Source organism: Neovison vison, chromosome 4, assembly GCF_020171115.1.
Source record: "Neovison vison isolate M4711 chromosome 4, ASM_NN_V1, whole genome shotgun sequence".
Classification (NCBI taxonomy): Eukaryota; Metazoa; Chordata; class Mammalia; order Carnivora; family Mustelidae; genus Neogale; species Neogale vison.
In genome coordinates, this window is record NC_058094.1 from 44,157,489 (window position 1) to 44,177,500 (window position 20,012).

Here is a 20,012-nt window from a genome sequence, read left to right on the forward strand (position 1 = left end):
TTTACAGATACTTGTTTCCTGGGTGCCACTTCCCTTTTATTTAGTTTATGATATTTTTTGTTGTACTCAAGTTTATTAATAATTGCCATTGTTCATTATGCCTTTCTTATCAAGGTTAGAATCTCTTTCTTAATCCTAAGGTTAAATTAATTTGTGTATATACTTACATACTTAGTATATTACCTATATATTTAATATTTTAAAAACATTTATATTAAAGATTTTATTCATATGGATATGAATGACTTTGGATATATGGTATGAGAAAGGGGTTTACTTTATTTTTTCCAAATTGTTGTCTAGTAATTCCTAAGAAAGTTTGGTGAATTGCTTTATCTTTTCCTAATATTACAAGTCATCTTTATTATATACTGAATTCTTAGGTAAGTGTGTGTCTGTTTTGGAGCTTTATATTTTTCTGCTTATTTTAAACTTTTATTCAGCTCTAGTGGTTATTTTTGTACCAGTAGCACATTGTTCAAATTATTATCGTTGTGGTGCATTTTAATAAATGCTAGGCTACTTTTCCTCATTACACTTCATTTTCAAAGTTTCCTAGCTGTTTTCGATTTCATTTCAGATTGACTTTCTCAGTATCTGTAAAATTCTGGAAAAATTCTATTGGTATTTTGGTTGGGATTGCATTACATCTAATGACTATAGTATATCCTAATTGGAGACAGAATGGACATCTTGACAATTTAAGTTTTCAAAGAATAATTTAGAGTGCGCCTGGCTGGCTCAGTTGGAGCGTGTGACTCCTGATTCAGGGTTGTAAGTTTGAGCCCCGTGTTGGGAATAGGGAGGACTTAACAAAAATAAAATCTTAAAAGAAAATAGTTTAATGCAGACTATTTAAGGGCCTCCCATGTGTAAGATCCTTTCTTAGACACTGGAGATGGAGTTGAAAAGATAGGGACCTTCATCATTTGTCCCAACCAACTTTTATAATTGTCGAAAGATTTTAAGTAGGTTGTACAGTGTAGGCATATTATAGGATGATATTGTCAAATTCTCGTATTAGGAATACTGCTCTAAAAGCAAGGAGGAGAGGCCTTTGTGCGAGGGACTGGAGGTAGAGAAAACCCTTCAGAGGCTCTGTAGATTCTGAAAGCTAGGCCAGAGGGGAACTAAGGGTGGATCCTAAAAGTATTTAGGAGTGGAATTGATAGGATACCGGGAATGGATTGGACATGGAAGGAGGATGGTGTGGAGGGAGGAGTCTGAGGACAGGATTGTGGTGTTTGGGGCTTGGTCAGGGGCAGGAAAAGTGATGCTGTGCCAGAAGTTGATAGACAGGAGGCGGCACAGATTTCCTAAGGCAGTTGTTAGATTTGGTACTAAATACAGCTGTCCAGGCGTCAGGAAGCAAGCTAGATGACTTGTTTGGTTCTCAGGAGGGCATCCTTCACCTGGAGATAGGGCTGGTGGGATTTGTTGCCGTAGCTGAGAAGGCCTGCATCAGAGACCAGAAGGGAAGGAAGCCAATTCAGAAGAGGAGGAGGCGAGGTGGAGAGGAAGGGCCAGAGTCCAGGAACACTGGCGAAAACTCCTAAGCCAACTAGAAGAATGTTACCACAGAAGAAAAGGAGTAAGAAGCAGCCCAACAGATCAAATGGTGCTAAGAACCCAAGTAAGATAAAGATTGAACCATATTTTGGATGAATCACTGGAATTTGTACCTTTTGTTGGGGGGTTTGGGTGGCATGGTGTCAGTGGAAGTCCTACTGACAAGGGGAAGAGGGAGGGTATAAATGGGGGTTGTTATTTCTATCACTGAAGAAACTTTGAAATCTCTCTTAAGGAGAATAAAGAATATGATTGTTTTGCTCTCTTGTACCTCCAGATCTGTGTTTTTAAATGGAAAATGTCTGTATTTGTCCCCTGTTGTAGTAGGTTTTCGGCAGTGTACTAATTTGTGGGACTCAGTTGATATATGGTAGGAGATGAACTGTTAATGCTCCCTGCCATTACAGAGCATTTTGCTGTGTGGCAGGGGGGTGTTAGACAAATGAGTCATTATATAGTTATTTATAATGGTTGCAGTTAGCCCTATAAAGATCTGTTAGATGATACAGAGAGTTAAAATACAGGGGACTGGGGAGGGACCAGGGATGACTTCCTTGAGTAAGTGAGTTTGAACGGAGATGGCTTTCCCAGGCTGATAGGCCCTGAGGTGAGGTGAGGCTTGCAACCAATGATAAGACCAGTGAGATGTGAGATGAGATAGGAGAGGCCAGCAGAAACTAAACCTGTCTAGTTATATATAGGTCACTTTTTTTTTTTTTTAAGATTTTTTCTTTATTTGAGAGAGGGAGAGAGAGAGATTGAACATGAGCCAGGGGGAGGGGCAGAGGGAGAGGGAGAAGAAGGCTCCCCACAGAGCAGAGAGCCAGGTACAGGACTCTGATTCCAGGACCTTGGGATGGAGACCTGAGCGGAAGGCAGCCGCTTAACTGACTGAGCCACCCAGGTGCCCTAGTTGGTAGGTCGCTTGAAGGGTTTGGGATTTTATCCTGAGCATGATGATAGACCATTGAAACACTTCAAAGAGGGGAGTAACTTGATCCGATCATGATAATGTAAAGTTCTTGAGGGCATTGGTTTTCTTTTGTGTCCACTGTCTTTTCCCTGTGTCTAAAACAGTACCTGGGACTTTGTAGATGGCTCAGGTAGTTTTGAATGAATGCTTTTATTTTGGCTAGTGAATACTTCTGTGTTTAAAAAGATCATCCCACCTGTTGTGGGATAAATGGATTGCGGTGTAGGGGGAAGGGTTTTGCCAGGCTAGATTCTGAGAAAGTCCAAGGGAGCCTTGTTGGTCCTTGAGGGTGTTCATTGCGATGGAGAAGCATATTTAGGAGGAAGAATAATTTGATGGTGACCCATGTACAAGAGGAAGACATTCAGGATGTTTTATGTAAGAACAACAGAGTCTTGCAGGGATATCTCTAAATAAACTATGATTTAACGTAACCCGCCTTTTGCCAAATCATTCTCCTTGCTGTGTTTTGGTTTTGGTTTTTAACATTACCATGAACCTCTAGATTCCTCCTTGCTCAAGGTTTAATTTTATTTTACTGCCAAGCTCTGCAAATTTGACATAGACTATAAAAATGTCTCCTGAATCTTCTTGCCTACATTCTTAAGAGCCACTTCCATGCTGGATGCCTGTACTATTTCCAGCCTAGGCTGTCGCAAACCAGAACCCCTGCTCTCTTGCCTTCTTTCCCTATTTATTCTCTGCTCCATATATACCCATAATAGAAGACAGAAATGAGCGTATCACTCAACTACCTAAAAGCTCTGTGGTTTCCTAATGCCTATCTTGTGTAAACTAACAGTACTGGCTGTTTACTTTAAGAGCATGTTCGATTAAATTCAACAGTCATTTGAGCTCCTACTTCCTTGTCTGAGATTCAGCCGCAGGTACATGCATATGTGGTGTACCTTCATCATTTTCTGCCTTGAGTCACTAGCTCTTACCTGGATGTTGGTACCTGAGGCGCTGGCTGTGTATACAATCCCCTACAGCAGCTCCACAGCTTTCTTAATAGCCCTTAACACTGGCAAATAAGGCAGATATTACTGGAGGAACATTGTCCATACTGAAAGATTGTGAAATGTTTGGGTCACTTATTATTTAATGATTTTTTCCACTTTCTGGAATAATCTGCAATTTGGCAGCAGGGTGTTCTACAGATACATGTGATCAGTTTATAGACCCTTGGTGATAGCTATGTCTTTCGCTGCTCCTTACATAATAAGCAGGAGTTACTTTTCTGTGCATTTGGGTGATTTGGTTTTTCCTTAAGTATTTTTATCACTGCCACGCGGCAAACGTTTGCTGGCTGCCTGTGCCAGGGGGTTCAAACTCTTCTCAAACAGGAGACTCCTTTTTTTTTTTTTTTCCTCCCCTGAAGGAAATCTTAAATAGAACACTAGTGTATAAAGCACATAGATGTGGAATGGTGCTGGTTGAAGTGGGGTACCTAAACCCTGGGCCGCCTGATACCCATGTAGGGTCCTCTAGGAAGTGGTTCTTAGACTTGGCAGCAGGAGTCACAAGAGTAAAGGTGGTGACAGCTGTGGGAGAGATGACAATTCCAAGGAACTAACATGTAGAGGTAGAAATTTCTCGAAGCTGACACTGTGGTTAGGGAGACACTCAGAACCAAGAGAAATATGTCAAGCACTAACTAGATAAAAATACTCAAGAGGAAGGGAAGGGAAATTCCCATTGTTGTCCCCATAAGCACATGACCCAAGCATTATTGAAACCATTTTTTTTTAGAAATAGTTGTAGATTAGTATGGATTCACTTCATTCTTTTGCCCGTCTCCCATCTTAACCCAAGTTCATGCTCTTTAAAGGCATGAGGTTGGTCTTTAGGCTATCCCCTTGGATTCCAGGTTAGCTGCTGGTCCAGCTGCTGAACTGGCTCGTCACAGGACTGAGTTCTCGGCCTTCCTGTCTTCCACTCCCACTTTTTTCAGAGCTGAGAGCTCCCTTGTCTTAGTCACTAGATTTCAAGCCATTGTTTTTTTCTACCCCTTAACCACCAAATGGAATCCTCTGCAGAAGCACAATTTATAAATCAAGCAAAAGATCTGAGTGGGATTGAAGGTGTTTAGGGTGGAGCCAGTGCTTCACCCTTCCTCATCCCTGCTCTTCCAGTCTGCTCTGTTACCTCCAGGACTTCCGCCATGGAGCCATGATTCTAGTACGGCGCCGTGGTTCTGCGAACACAGAAGCACTCCAGGGCCGAGTTCCCTAATAGGGTAGCCACCAGCCACAGCTGTGTAACTGTGTAGCCTTGGCTGTTGAACTCTCAAGTGTGGCTAATGTGGCTGAGGAACTAAATTTTAAATTTTTCTTAACTTTAATTAAAATTTACATGGTCACAGGTGGTCAGTACAGTAATATTGGAAGATGAGGTTCTAGTATGATGCTTACTCTCAATTTAACATTTATAGAATGTGTCCTTATTTCAGTTTCCTAGATCATGTATAAAAGAACGTTGGTTTTAGATGATCTTGAACTCTAAGAAGGCCTGGAATAGGTTCTGGCTTGTAGTCTTGCACAGATTGTCCAACCTCCCTAGGCCTCAGTTCCTTTTTATAAAAAATCTGTAATACCTTTTCATAGATTTAAAGAGACAAAGCATGCAGAGATTTTGGTGCAGTACCCAATGCCAGATTCTAGGTGACTTATCCTAATAAGTTGGTTTTTGTGTGTGTATTTTCTTGCTTGTAAAAATAAAACATTCTTATTGTAGAACATTTGAATAAATGAGAAAATAGCAAGAAATTAAAAATAATGTGTAATCCCACCATCCATAGACAAGCAGCAGAAACTCTTGTGGAATGTAGGAAAAAAATAGTGTTTTGGGTTCATAATATGCTTTTCTCTTCATTTTCAATGTGCATATGTATGATTGCACAATTACTGTCAAAAAGGGAGCTTTTGGTGACTGTGGGTTATATGTATATAAATTGCCTTACATAGCCTTTTTAAAAATATTATATAAAAGGCTTTTAGAGAATATGTTGTGATTACTGAAAGGCTGGTGAATTCAATAATTTACTGGTGTCTTTTTAGATTTATCTTTGGTGGTTTAGTGTTTTTAGAATATAGAAATTCTTTTTAGAATTCTTTTAGGATGATAGAACAAAGATGGAGATGATTTTAAGTTAAATTTATCATATCTCTTGAAAGTTCTGAAGTCTCAAGGTTATGACTATAGACATCCCTTATGACATTATAGCTATCCATATTCATTTAAAATACTAAATGCACCAAACAGCTTCTGTGTATCAGGCACTGTGTAGAGTGCTGAGAATATAAAAACAAGTAAGATGTCTTCAGTATCCTTGAATAAATTATGATGTAGGTGGAGAGACTGACTTGGTTCTAAATACAGTGTGGTCAGCGTTACAAGAGGGATCTAGACAGGGTAGTAAGGGAAGATGGGCCTTTCTGGATCAGCGGAGGGTTCTTTGGCTGAAGTGACACACAAAAGAAGTTTTAAAGGAACAGTGGACTTAACCAGGCAGCAGTGGAGTGTAGAATATTCTAAGGAAGGTGAAGGATGCAGTGTAAGGGACGCCTGATTGACCCACAAGAATTTAAAGCTGCATTAGTTCAATATGGAGTTCAGAGTTCAGAGGTGGGGCTGGGGGTGGAAGTGAGGAGTTAAGATGAGTCTGGAGCAGTTAAAGGAATCAGTTGGGTCCCACAGGTCTTCTAGTGCCCCATTAAGACACATGGACTTTATGCTTAACATTGCAAAAGGTCTTTGAAGATTACTAAGAAGAGGAGTTAAGGAGGAGTAAGATCTCTGATCACATCTGTGACATACGTGGTGAAATGACTATGTGATTTGGAGAATGTGATTTGGAGAATACCAGAGATGAATAGTACGCGGCAAGAAGACCATTCAGTGGGCTGTTGATTAGACCAGGTGAGAGATGATGGATGGGGAGGGATTGAATCCCTCCTTCCAGGCTGGGGAAGGGATTAGCCCTCTGGATGTTTGGGGATGGGAGGTCATCCACACAAGGGCCATTTGGAAACCATCAGCACACCAATGAAGTCACTAAGAAAAAGGTATAGAGTGAAAATTTGAAGAGGAACTATGCAGGAACGTTGGGGGAGATATCAGTGCTTATCACAAAAGGTGGAGAAAGGTGAGCCATAAAAGAAACTGAGAAGGAGCAGTTGGGATGGCCTGAGAAAAATGAGGAGAGCGTTGGAATTGTGGAATCTTGGGGACGACGATGTTTCAAAAGGGAGAGAGTGGTGAACCGGTGTCAGATGTTACAAAGGTGCCAGGTAAAGTCCCAGTGTTTGTTGGTTAAGAATGAAGAGATCATTGAAGAGTTTCAGTGGGAGTTAGGAGGCTACCTTGATGTTACATTCCACTATTATTTTAGTCTGAGTTCTTTGGTTTCACGTAAAAAGTAACTCAAACTAGTTTTTAGGCAAAGGAGGGATAGATGGACTGCAAACTGTAGATGCTTTGGAAGATCACATTGAAGGAATTTTAGAGATGCTGCTAGCCCCAAAGATCTAGGAGAATGATGACTTTTACCTAGTACTATCAGAATACTCTCATGCCATTTCTCATCATTTCTTTCTGCCTGTTAGTTGCCGCCTTTTTCATGAAATACCTGCTTTCTCAAAATGGAGGACAGTAGAGAGTGCAGTTTTTGACCTCTGGAGTGGGATTGTTTTTCTTCCTTCAAATCTATAGGTAAAAATGTTTGGAGAATGACTGACATTGCCCATCTTGGATGAGCTGCTGTGCCTGAGCCAGCTGCTGGTCTCTTCATACAAGGTCATGAAAGAACATGGTGACTCCCATGGTAGTTAAGAGATTAATAGTTATGGCAGGTCCCAGTATGGGGAGGGAAACTTTCTAGGCAGACAGTCTTGTAGGTGTCCACTGGAAGTACTTGAATAATGGGAAATGAGGAGGAAGTGAAAGTGAGTGTAGAGTACTCCCTTTAACCTGGGCTATGAAAGTGAGTAACTAAACAGGGACAAGTGGACATTGGTAGGATTATTTCATAACCAGATCACTGGTAGAGATTTAGTAATGAGGATTAATGGTGTATTTGAAAACAAGAGGTAGATGTTAATTGTCATGTTTGTGGGTAAAGATTTCTATGCAGACACGTTCTTATGGACATAGATATTTATGTGAACAGAGGAAGTCTGGTTATAATCACCAATTTCAAAATAATTGTGTGGTCCCAGGGGCACCTGGGTGGCTCAGTGGGTTAAAATAATTGTGTGGTCCCTTTATTGTCAGATTTATGTTCTCTGGGTAGTCTTCTTTGCATTTGAAATGAACACAAGCTGTATCTGTAGAAAGAAACCAGAGAATATTAGAGTTTGCAAAAGATCCCTGAGGTCATATAATCTAAGATGCTTAATTTTATGGGTACAAAAAATAGACCCCAAAGAAGTGAAGTGAAGGCATCGCAGATATAACGGTGCCTATCGGAAGGAGAGGGTCTGCTTCTTCCTTGGGTCTCTGATTAGATAGTGAGGAAGTCTTTCCTAAAACGTCTTCCATAGACCTCCCTTCATGACCCCTTGTCCAGAATTGGAGCATAGCCCTCATTTCTGAAACCTGTTGCTGATAAAGGGGAATGGGACAACGTGAGCAAAATCAGGACTTTTCCAGCAAGAAAGAAAGGGAGAAAGGCTGTTCAGCAGGAACTCTATAGTATCTGTGGTGTAAGCTAAGCTCATGAGCTTATATTGTATTTTGTGGACAACAGACGCTCCCTCCCAAAGATTTTAAATGATGAAAGAGTTAAGGTCGTATTTGTGTTTTGGGGAGGGGAGTTATCATCAAACACCTGTGATAAGATGTGAGGTAACAGATCATTCTTCCACTTAACCATGTAAAACCATGTGAGGTGATCACAGAGTCGAACTAAATTTCAGGTGCCCAACATTTTCCCATGTTACCTACATTTGATTTTCTAATTATATATTTATATGCTGTTGATGGTTGTGTGTTTATCTTTTAAATGAAACGTTTGAAGAAATGCCATCAAGTAGTTTTCCCTGGTTGGGGTGATTGGGTATACAACATGCACATACATATAGACACACAATTATTGTCCACATAGGCTGTGGTAAATGCTAAAATAAAGGCCCAGCCAGCATGATGTGGTTGGTGCCTGGGGCACCTGGGAAGAGCTGTAAGAGGGTCTGTAATGGGCAGCGAAGAATGGGGGAGATGGGGCAGATCCTTCTAGATGAAGGAAACAACAACACAAAAAGGGAGGCAGAAAAGCCAGGGAGTGTCCAGGTGCCCTGTACAGATAGAGCATAGACGTGGGGGGAAGGCATTGGAAATAAAGCCATGAATGGATCACAAAGAGGCAGGCCCAAGAGAATGGAGATCACACATGATCGTGTGTACGTGAGTACGCACTGTGTCAGGGTTCTGAGGAGGCAGAGAGGATTGTATTCCTATTCTTTTGAGGAACTCATTTTTCAGATAATTTCCCTGAGGACCCACTCCTAAGGGCTGAGTCTATGTTTGAAACCAAGTCTGTCCTCACCGGGAAATTCGTCTACTATTCCAAATGGTCATCCATTGTCTCATTCCCTCAGGTGTACAATGTTAGCATTTGACTTTTATTCTCAGGTGTTATTCAAGGGTTCCGAGCAGGAATGAACTTTCTAGAAGGGCTCAGCAGGGAAATGAGATGGCAGCATTGTGGAGGCTGGGTGAACACCATGCCGGTCTGCGGACGGTCTCTTACAGTGTCTCACACGCAGACAGTGGAGTCACTAAGTGATTCTGTTGTCAGGTCTGTGCCATGTTTTGCATAGAAATAAAAAATTCTGTACTTAGTTCTGTGCCTCCCTAACTGCCTTCTCCTTCCCGGTGGTAGTACTTGAGTTCCTCTTGGGCTTACTCCGCTTTATTGAACTTCTTGCTCCTTTAGCTGGTGCTCGCTCACTCCAGTCAGACGAACTCTGGCCGAACTGCTAATGCGCCAAGAGGTTTCTCAATCCATAACATCTCCTTGGACACAGCTAATTCTTCTATTATAATTGCCATGATGAACGCAGAGAGAAAAAGATGTTCTGTCTACCGGCCCTGAACTTCCTATTTACCCAAATCATCTCTAGAATAGGATGTAAACAAGGCAAATACAGAATGCCTCGTCTTCCTACCTTAAAAACACATCTGGAACTGTTTGAACTCACTAAAAGTAAAATAAGTGCTATGGTAGATTATGCCATACCTCTTCTTTTTACCTAAAAAAAGAAAAAAGGAAATGGAAAACATACCACTTCTAGAAGGCCTTGACACTGAATTGGATATTGAAATGGTATCAGTAATGTATTTATATATGCCACATTTTCTTCCATGTTTCAGCCATCTTTGGGACATATGTGTTGGATATTTGCCAGGTGAGTTGAAATGTTACCCCATAGGGGAGATCTTTATTTAGAAGTGGTGAGAATCTTTAAGGTAGAAGTAAAGTCAGTCCTTTCAATTATATATACCTTCCTGCTCTGATAGAGACTGGTTTTCTTTCTTTCTTTCTTTTCTTTTTTATCATTTTGTGTCAATCTTTCAATAAATGTTAGTATTCCTCTGCAGGGACTAAAAATAGAAACTACGTCTAAGAACAGTATAATTTTCAGAAACTTAAAAAATTGCATAAGAAATATTCTAACTTAATATTGGTTTTACTGTATCCTCTAATTTGAAGTGGAGTGAAATACTTCAGTGGTTGAATCATAGCCCTTTTGCTGTTTGCTATAAAAGTTTCAAGAATATATATTTCAAAATGTTTTTTTTTTAAGTAATCCAAAACAAATGCAACAGAACTCAGCATACTTGAAACATATTTTCTGAATTTATCTTAAATCTCTCTACTCCAGAGAGAGAGAGAGAGAGAGAGAGAGAGAGTGTGTGTGTGTGTGTGTGTGTACGTGTACCGGGTTAGGCCTGGCTGGTTACTTTACCATCGGTCCCCATCCTGGATTGATTGCACTGAACAGCATAGAATGAGTTACATATGGTCCCACTTTGTCTAAGTTTGTAGGACCTCTGGGTTGGAGCTCCATTTGATCAGAGTGAAGCTAACCGTCACAGAAATCTGGCTAAAGTCAAAATCCTAAGTACCTACATAGTATACGTATATTCCAGTTAGGATAGATATATTCCTGTTAGAAGCAGCGGTGCGTTTTGTTTGTTTGTTTGTTTTGTTTTGTTTTTTGTTTTTGCTATTTATTGGCTTAGTGGTTATTGTTCTTCAAGTATCAGTATCATTTGAAGAATCTTAACAATACACTCATCTACCTTTTACTGTTGTTGTTGTTGTTGTTACTATTATTAAGTTTGGAGAGGAAGGCCCGTTGTCAGTTTTATCGCTCGTTTCCTTTTCTCTTAGCATCGGCAAACAGAGTAAAGACACACAGGGATTAAGATATGTTTTCCAGGTTAGGTTTTGCCCAGGAGGTACATGGAGGTAAGTACAGTGTAGGAGCTGTGCCCGCTAAGGGTCTGCTTTTTGGGGTAGACAAAGCCGTCCCGAGTGACTTTCTCCGCACGTAGGCCGTTTTCTCCCTGTGTTGATCTTTTCTCTCTCCTCTTTGCCTTCCATTGCTTTATTTATTTATTTTTTCATTATTCCCACTTCCCCTTCCCCCTCCTGCTCTTCCTCTCTCTGTCTGTGCGACCACGTGCTTCAAATCTGTGTATCTGGACTGCCTTCTCTCACAGTTCAGCGTGAGTGTTAGCAGAATGAAAACCAGATGGACCAGCAGTTCCCACTGTTATCTCCCAGCCGACTTTGGCAAGCCTCCCTCGATCCCTCCTTCCTTGGCATGACAGAAATATTTGCCTTTATTTAGGGAGACTTGTATTTGCTGCCGTACCTCTTCCCTCAGCTGCAACATAAGCGGAAAGCTATTTATTCCCTTGTTGCTGAGGTTGGTTGAGGTGAGTAGACTGTGCAGTGATTTTAACCATTGAAAAAGCGGTTTTAAACCTGCCTAACTTCTGTGTTTTCCTAGAGTAAGTGATTTACTGATTCTGGGTCTTAAATGCTCTGGAATTGGAGTATGAAGATGAGTTACGAACAGGAAGAAAAAGGTAGAAATGCTCTCCGTGGTGTGTTTTCACCATCATTTCACTCAGAACACGTATTTACTGAAGGGACAGTTGCTCCTCAGCCAGCCGTCGAGATTAAAAACTGGAGACCCGGCCGCTGGGTTATCAAAGTGCTGTTCTTAGAATGATGATTATATTTTCACTCTTTTATCACATTTTCCCTAATACGGTATATTTCAACTGGAAAATGTTATGTTCTCTTGCTACCCAAGTCTTAACGAATCGGCTCTGAATAAAGGTGGGAGCTAGGTTTGGAATTGCCATAGTAGTAATTTGGATTTTTCATTTTTAAAGAACAGACTTTTAAGTAATTTTTGAGAATTTCTGCCTCTGGTTATCATAAGGTTTTAAAAGACTCTTTCTTGATCAGTAGTCTGTGTCACATTTTAAACAGTCCAAGTGGGAACCATCTGCATCTGAGACTGTAAGAGGCACCTCAGACATTTTGGGGGGCGTGTGTGCACACGTGCGCACAGGCACACGGTGTTTGTAGAAAATTGGATCTGAAGGAACAAATGAAACCCACTTTTTTTTTTTTAAACTGGAGATCTGTCACTTTGATAAACAAATTTGACTGACAAAAAAAAAAAAAAAAAAAAAAAGGCAGCTCGAAATTTCAAAGGAAAAATAAAAATATACTTAGTAGAAAACAGTCCTGAAGCTCAAATGCTCATTATTGGGTAATCAGGAAGTTTCTCCATATCTGTCTCACATGTGTGAAAAAATACAGGGAGAGACGGTCTCCAGTTTTCCTTAGTTGTCAGTTTGGGGGCTCTTCCATTCTTATTCTGCGTGGGATTATTAATCGAAGTATTGGTCTCATGTTTTCTAAAATGGTGGTTCATAAACTCACAGATTCTGAGTAAATTAGTTTACCTTCGTTGTGTAAAAGACCGCATTCCTGTAGTGGCGATTTTTCAAGCAGGGCAGAGAAACACTGATGTGAGCGCTGTCTCTGGGAGACCTAACCTGCTTCATCTACTAGGCCAGAAATGGAGCGTGGAAAAGGAATGGCAGGTGTTACGGAAAAATCATTGCAAAATGCTGGCTCCTACAAGTATCTCACCTGCCTAACAGACTTCAGATTTGTGTCGTTTCTGAGCTAAAGGGTTTATTACCATTCTACTTCCCCATCTATTTTTTAGCTCTTGCTAATGTTGGCTTCAGCTTCCAGTGAAGTTGTGCTCTTGCATATAACACTACCAAGGTAGCATCTGCCCAAGCCAGAAATAACAATAGGATGTAAAATAACCCAGTTACAAATGAGGTCCTGCCATCTGTGCTACACCTTCTTAAGTGGGGTTTGGATGATAAAGTCCTGATTTAAACTTCAGTAGATAAGCCTACTTTATTGATAGGAGATGTCGGATTTCTTCTGTTCACTTGCTTGTAAAAAAGAGGAACCCCACTTAAAAACAAAACAAAACAAAAAAACAAGAAACAAAAAACCACGAAGGTGCTTAAGGAGTAAAATAACCTGTTCATGGTGGCGTCCTCCAGATCGGACTGAGAAGCACTCCACGATGCCAGACTCACCTGTGGATGTGAAGACCCCGTCCAGGCTGACTCCTCCCACCATGCCACCGCCCCCCACAACTCAAGGAGCTCCAAGAACCAGTTCATTTACGCCGACGACTTGTGAGTAGGCATTTCTGCATTTCCTGTTTGCATTTTAAAGTCTAAAATTTTTTTTTCCTGCGTATGAAAATTAAGGGAAAATAAGATCCAGCAACAATGTGTTCCACAGACATGAAGCACCCCTCCCCGCCACCAAATCGTTTAATTGGCAGTGAGCAGGTATTAAGCCTTTGCAGACGTATAGCATCTTCAGTATAGTTTGTGTGACCGCCAGTATTTTCCTGCCTTTCCATTTTTGCTTCAGAGTTGTAGTCTGCTTTGATTTCTGCAATGAAGAATACAGCATTCATTGGGTCTATGACTCCATTTTTTATCATTGTAACTTTAGTTCGACTCAACGTGTACCTCCTTATTTTAGTTTGTACGTTTTGACTTGCAACATGTTAATATCCTACAGTTATTTCCAGGTTGCTTCTGATCTTCTAATGCTACTTTCTTCTGTTATTTACAAATAATATTGAAATCTAGCAGTCTTAAGTTAGAAGGGGTAGGGCTCTAGGCAACAGTCACATACGGAAAACTTCCTGAAATAAGGAGCATCTTTCTTGTCTCGAAACTGCCAGACTTTTATTAAATCTTTACTTACTTCCAGCTTGACTCAGGCCTTGTGTTCTGAATCAGTGGTGTGTGTTGCTTTCTGGGTTGTCCCAGGAAGGGACAGAACATTCTGACCAGAGAGTAACTTCTCTTTCTTTCCTGTATATTCCAGTAGGGATAGTGGATAGCTTTGTTTTCAGTCAGTCTCAGAATCCTGGTCAAAAGTGTCATAAAGGATTTGTGAAACTAATAAACGCTATCTGTTGCAGATAATACTATTTACAGACCACGTGCCGTGAAGTCTATATGAATGAAAAATAACGAACAGGCAAAAACAGATAGATCCGTGGGATTATAAGGGATTGGCAAAATACACAGCCCAGGCTGTTTAGGCAGCGTCACACTGTCATTTAAAAGACCTTTCCAAACGTGCAAGGAACAGGAGGCTGCGCCGGTGCCAACTTGTTACCCTGTCATCTTGTATTTGGTTTGTTGTTACCCAAAGCCACAGGGATAGGCATATGTCTCCTGTGAGAGGTCCTAGTGAGCAGTCATTCCGTGACAGGGTGCTTTGGTGCTCATTTGGGACAAGGGACCATTTCATTATCTTGAAACTTTTAAGAAGAATAAAGTACTTATGACATCTTCCAACCACAGTTGGAGATAATCTGTCAACATTCTATTAAAAAGATGGATTTGATAAAGATGAGTTTGTTGAATTAATAGATTTAATACAATAAAATCAACATTGTCTTCGGTGAGGAATGTGCCAGATTTTCTAGTCTTGTTCTTACGAGTGATCTTGTTGTTCAAATAAATTTTATCAGAAATGAAGTTATCAAATTACCACCCACCCATGCTATTAGTTGGAATGAGATGTCCCTTTTCGATTTCTTGAAATAACTCTTTGATAATTACCCTATCCATTTGGCTTCTTATGCAAAATTTGCATTTTCCCTAAAGAAGTGGTTAAGAAATATGAGGGGGAGAAAATAGCCTTCTAATTGGGTGGTATAAGGTTAAAACTTGAAAGTCCTATTTCTATAAACACAGCTGTCAGTTGTGTGTACAAAACATGATTAAAAATGTTCAGTGATAAATTTAGTCTCCACCAAATGTACACTTTCTCTGGGGGAACAGTTTAGAAAGGAATGGTCCCGTTATACTGATGTAAGCCTGTGACAAAAGGCTGACATCCCACCACTATTTGTTCTGTGTTTGAAACATTTCAGGTGGTTGGCATATGTGCACATGGGAGGCAGGGCTGTCCCTGTGCTACAGCCGACTCCCACTTATTACCAGCTTCCGTGTAGAATACCCTCACGCAGGGTGAGGACTTAGGCTCATTTAGTTACAGAGGACCCGAACCTGTGGTAATCCTGTGAAGTCAGAGCATTTTACAGCAAACCCCCAACAGTTGTTAAATTACACAATCCACTAGATTTAAGGGGAATGAAGCTTGGTTATAATTTCCTTGTGCATATTCCCTGTAAATTTATTTATTTTTTTTCTTTCTGATTTTGTGCTCTCGACAGTAACTAATGGCACGAGCCATTCACCCACAGCCTTGAATGGCGCCCCCTCGCCGCCCAATGGCTTTAGCAATGGGCCTTCCTCCTCTTCCTCTTCTTCTCTGGCTAATCAACAGCTGCCCCCAGCCTGTGGCGCCAGGCAGCTCAGTAAGCTGAAACGGTTCCTTACTACCCTGCAGCAGTTTGGCAATGACATTTCTCCAGAGATAGGAGAGAGAGTCCGCACCCTCGTACTAGGACTGGTGGTAAGCAAATGGAAATGAGCCCAATTTTCTGGGGAAAGGGGTAGTGTGTGTGGGAGATTCACAATATGGACTGTTCTCCCAGCTGTTTTGTTCTAATATACTCCACACCTGGAGATTGCATGTTTAAGTCTGAGAGTTCTGTAGTAACAGGGTTCTCAAGTGTGCATTATGTATGAATCCCCCCACTTTGGTTCTTGTACTATTTGACTAATAAAGATAAGGTTCTACAAATTTATTATTTTCTTAGTCGTGTGTGTGTGTGTGTGTGTGTGTGTGTAAAATTCCATAGGTATAACCTCTTGGCATGACTAGGGGCTTTCTTCAATGACAAAATGTTTTTAATTACATTAATGATTCACTTAATCTAATTGGCTGCTCATTTTGACATAATTGCTTTGAGAGATTTTTTTTTTTTTTTTTATCCATCTAGATGAGCAGGGAATACATTGTTCTTCTATGTGTTTTCATTTTTGAGGCTAATAACATTTTTAAAAATTTTGATTGTGGTAAAATATACATAATATAAAACTGACCTTTTTAACCATTTCTAAGCGGGTGGTTTAGTGGCATTAAGTGACATTCACAATGTCGTGTAACCACCACCACCATCTGTCTCCAGAACTTTTTCATCATTTCAAACTGAAACTCTGTACCCATTAAACATAATACCCCACGTTCCCCTCTCCCAACCTCTGCTAACCACTAATTGTTTAAAAAAACAAAAAAGTTCTTTGTTATAGGTAGAATTACTTAAGCCATTAGTTTGAAAACAGAAGTATTGATTTTATTTTTTTTTAAGGCTTTATTTATTTGTGCGATAGAGAGCAGGAAAGCACAGGCAGGGGGAGCGGCAGAGGGAGAGGGAGAAGCAGGTCCCCCGCTGTGCAGGGAGCCCAATGTGCGGTTCCATTCTAAGACTCTGACCTGGGATCATGACCTGAGCTGAAGGTAGTTGCTCAACCAACTGAGCCACCCAGGTGCCCACAACTACTGCTTTTAGCACAAGTCCATGTTTTATACATTATCACACTGGAAATTAGAACATATATCATTTGGGGGGGGTGTTCCTAAATCACTTTTATACATGCTGTGATTTTCTGTACAAGTAGAGGATTTTTACTTAGGAAGGCAATTTTCCCGTAGCACATTGAGTCATGGGGAAGCTGTGAGTCACATATTCAGCCCTTATGGCGGAACTCAAATTCAGGTGACAGGCACCAGTTTCCTTTCTCTTGAAATAGATCATTCATTTTTATGATGTGGATGTATCATGGGCAAACCCATACTGGTTGGTTGGTTGGTTGGTTGAGGTTTTTTTTGTTTGTTTGTTTTGTTTTGTTTTTGCAGAAGAAGCCCCAGAATTAAATCCCAAGTTAGAGTCTAGTGCGGTAGACATGCTTCAAATCACAATAACTCACATTTGACAGAGATTTTGCAACTCACCTTTTTAACTCTTACCTCCTTCTACTCTGCACTCCTAAGAACAAAAAGCTTTTACATTTCCCACAATCTGCCAGCTCCACCTTGCTCTCCTCCAGGGCTGGAAGGTGATCGCCACAGAACTGTGTCAGCACATTGCAGTTAGTTTTGTCAATCACTTACCTTTTCCTTTTTATTCATTCTTGAGTTTTACATAATGGGTTTTGCAACTCACAAGTAAATTAAACTTAAGAGCCACGGAATAAGTCCAAAGCAGTGATTGTGTTAACATAAAATGGTGAATATGTTCTATGTAACAAAAAAATGTTTTTTTGAAAACTGCTTTATAAATTTGATGTGGTCTGTAACAGTGGTTTCCATAACTTCACTAACAGAAAAATTTGGTAACTTTAAGTCGATTTCCCATATATTAAAAATGGCATACTTTTGAGTATAATACTTCTTTATAAAGATAGGCATTTATCTAAAAACCTTAGGAAGATAAGTTAGGGGAAGACATTAATCAATAGTGCTTTGCATTTAATAGGCAGGCAGTGAAAATTTGTTAAGCGAGTGAATAGAGAATGGGTCTTTTTAAAATTTTGTTATTTGAATATAGTTGACACAATATTACATTGGTTTTAGGTGTACAACATAGTGTTTCAACTTCTCTATATGTTATGCTCTGCTCGCCCCAAGTGTAGCTGACATGTACTACCATATAATACTATTACAGTAATATTGACTACATTCCCTGTGCTGCGCCTTTTATTCCTATGACTTCTTCATTCCATAACTGGAAACCTGTATCTTCCAACCCCCTCTTCACCCAGTTTGCCCATTCCTCCCACAACCCCCCACACCCTTCCTTTTTGGCAACCAGCAGTTTGTTAATAGAGAACAGATTTTTTTTTTCTTTTTTTTTTTTTTGAGCATTTGACTGAAAACTTTTATGCGTGCCATTTTATTTAATCTTGGGACTTGGAGTAGTGATTTTATACACATTTTACATGTGGGGAAACTGAGGTTTACAGAAGTAAAATATACAGCGCTATACCCAACTGTGGTGACAGGCCTGTGACTTGAACTCAGGTAGTCATTCATAATGAATCACATTCTGCTATTATTTAGATGGAGTTAGGACAACTTAGTAGAAACAGGTTTAATGCACAAAACAACTGGTGTGGCTTTAGGAAATAAGCCATTGAGACAAAATTAAAAAAAAAGACTCTCCCCAATCACTATTGTTACACATAGGAAGTTAGTGTTGATTCATAAGTTTCATGTGAAGATGTTTTGAGTTCAGAAGTATAAACTTAGAATTTGGTGTCCCCACACTTTGTCATAAAAAGAAAAGGAACTGCTCAAAAAAGTGGGCAGAGCAATATCCTGAAGGAGTTCTGTCACTAGGACCCTAGCGTCCTCAGGCTTGAGGGTAATTGAGGTGTTGAGGAAGCTGAGACACAGTTTACATTTGTGATTCTGCACAGAGACTGGGGAAGATGAACCGAAATATGGTTAATTTACCCAACACTTATACAGGAAGTTGGTTGTCTATTGAGCAGATGCTCCCCCCACCCCACCAAAAAAAAAACCATACGCACCGCAGGATAAAAGCCCTGAATAATTGGGGCTGATCTGGGATAGGTTAGGAGTCGGTTCAGGTCATTTTGTGCAGTCTCATTTAGGTTGAGCAGTACATCTTGCCTGTAGGATAAATGGAATATTTTTGATAACCCTCTGTAAGACTCAGAGCCTCAGAGAACTGGCCAGCCTTTTCCAGGGCTTTACTAGTCAGCGCGCCACCCAGCTTAGCTGCTCATCCTGACCCAGGATGCCTTGGTAGACAAAGCCTGCAAGATGGAAAGACAGACGAGCACTCCTATCGGCAGGAACACAGATGTGACATGTGGGATGAATTGAGATTCGGACACTTGCCTTCGGCCTTTAAGTGATCGGGTGTTGTGCTTTTAAATCTACCCGAGTATGTTTGGTTTCCATAAAGGTCATAGAAGTTTCTTCATAATGGCAGAGACTTCTCTGGCAATTAAACTATGCTACGGTCCCTGCACATTATTCTCCAAGTATGACATTTAATGGGTTGCGTTATCTGATGCGGTTTTTGGAGGTGGGTGATGACTGCATAATATGCGATCTTTTTTACAAGATCAAAAGGTTGTCTGTTGAACGCAGGGCTTCCTGCAAGTGTGTCTGCTGGTTAGTACACTGTGTTGTAACAATATTAGTAATTTATTAGCTTCAATGTTTTTACTATTTACCAAGAGACAAACGTATTTATACTACATATTTTCTCCTGCAGAACTCTACTTTGACAATTGAAGAATTTCATTCCAAACTGCAAGAAGCTACTAACTTCCCACTGCGACCTTTTGTCATCCCATTTCTGAAGGTATCGCACAGCTCACTGGGCTGGAAAGTATTTCAAACCATATTGTTGTTAGGGCACAACAGTGTTTCTTCATAGGAGGGGGGTCAGAACATTTAAGGGCACTTTGACTTAGTTTAAGGATGGAAACTCTCTGAATAGATATCTTTTTATGATCATTTCTGTAGTACTTCTAAAAATGTAATAGAGTGTTTTTTGAATAGTTAAGTTTGGAGAAGAGGCGAGAAACGTTTGAATAAAGGTTTCGCTCGATTTTTTTGGTCATTCGAGTTCTACTTCACATTTTGCCTGTCTTTGGTTGTGCTCTTTGGTTTTTCAGAGCTTTTTATCCTTCTTGTTTCATTTTTGCAAAGACCTAAAGGAATAGAAGGAATAGAACCTTATTTTGGCCAGTAAAGGAACTGGGAATAAGTGATAAATCCAGGGTGTGCCCACCTAAGTGTTGTTTGAGCTGTGGAGTTAGAAATGATTTTTAATTCTCAGCATTGAGTTTTCCACCTCCTCTGAGAGCCCTTCAAAAAAGCAACTGGAAAACAAGCAAGAGAAAGAAGGGACATTTTTATTCAGTGTAACAG

At 40.3% G+C, this 20,012-nt stretch overlaps 1 protein-coding gene across 1 annotated transcript in view; it reads left to right on the forward strand.

The window, feature by feature from the left end:
- Positions 1 to 20,012, forward strand: part of RUNX1T1 (RUNX1 partner transcriptional co-repressor 1) — a 128,288-nt gene that overhangs the window by 58,592 nt on the left and 49,684 nt on the right. Inside the window, 3 exon segments of the mRNA XM_044245332.1 lie at positions 13,160 to 13,297; positions 15,370 to 15,611; positions 19,351 to 19,440. Coding sequence (XP_044101267.1) covers positions 13,160 to 13,297; positions 15,370 to 15,611; positions 19,351 to 19,440 — 470 coding nt within the window.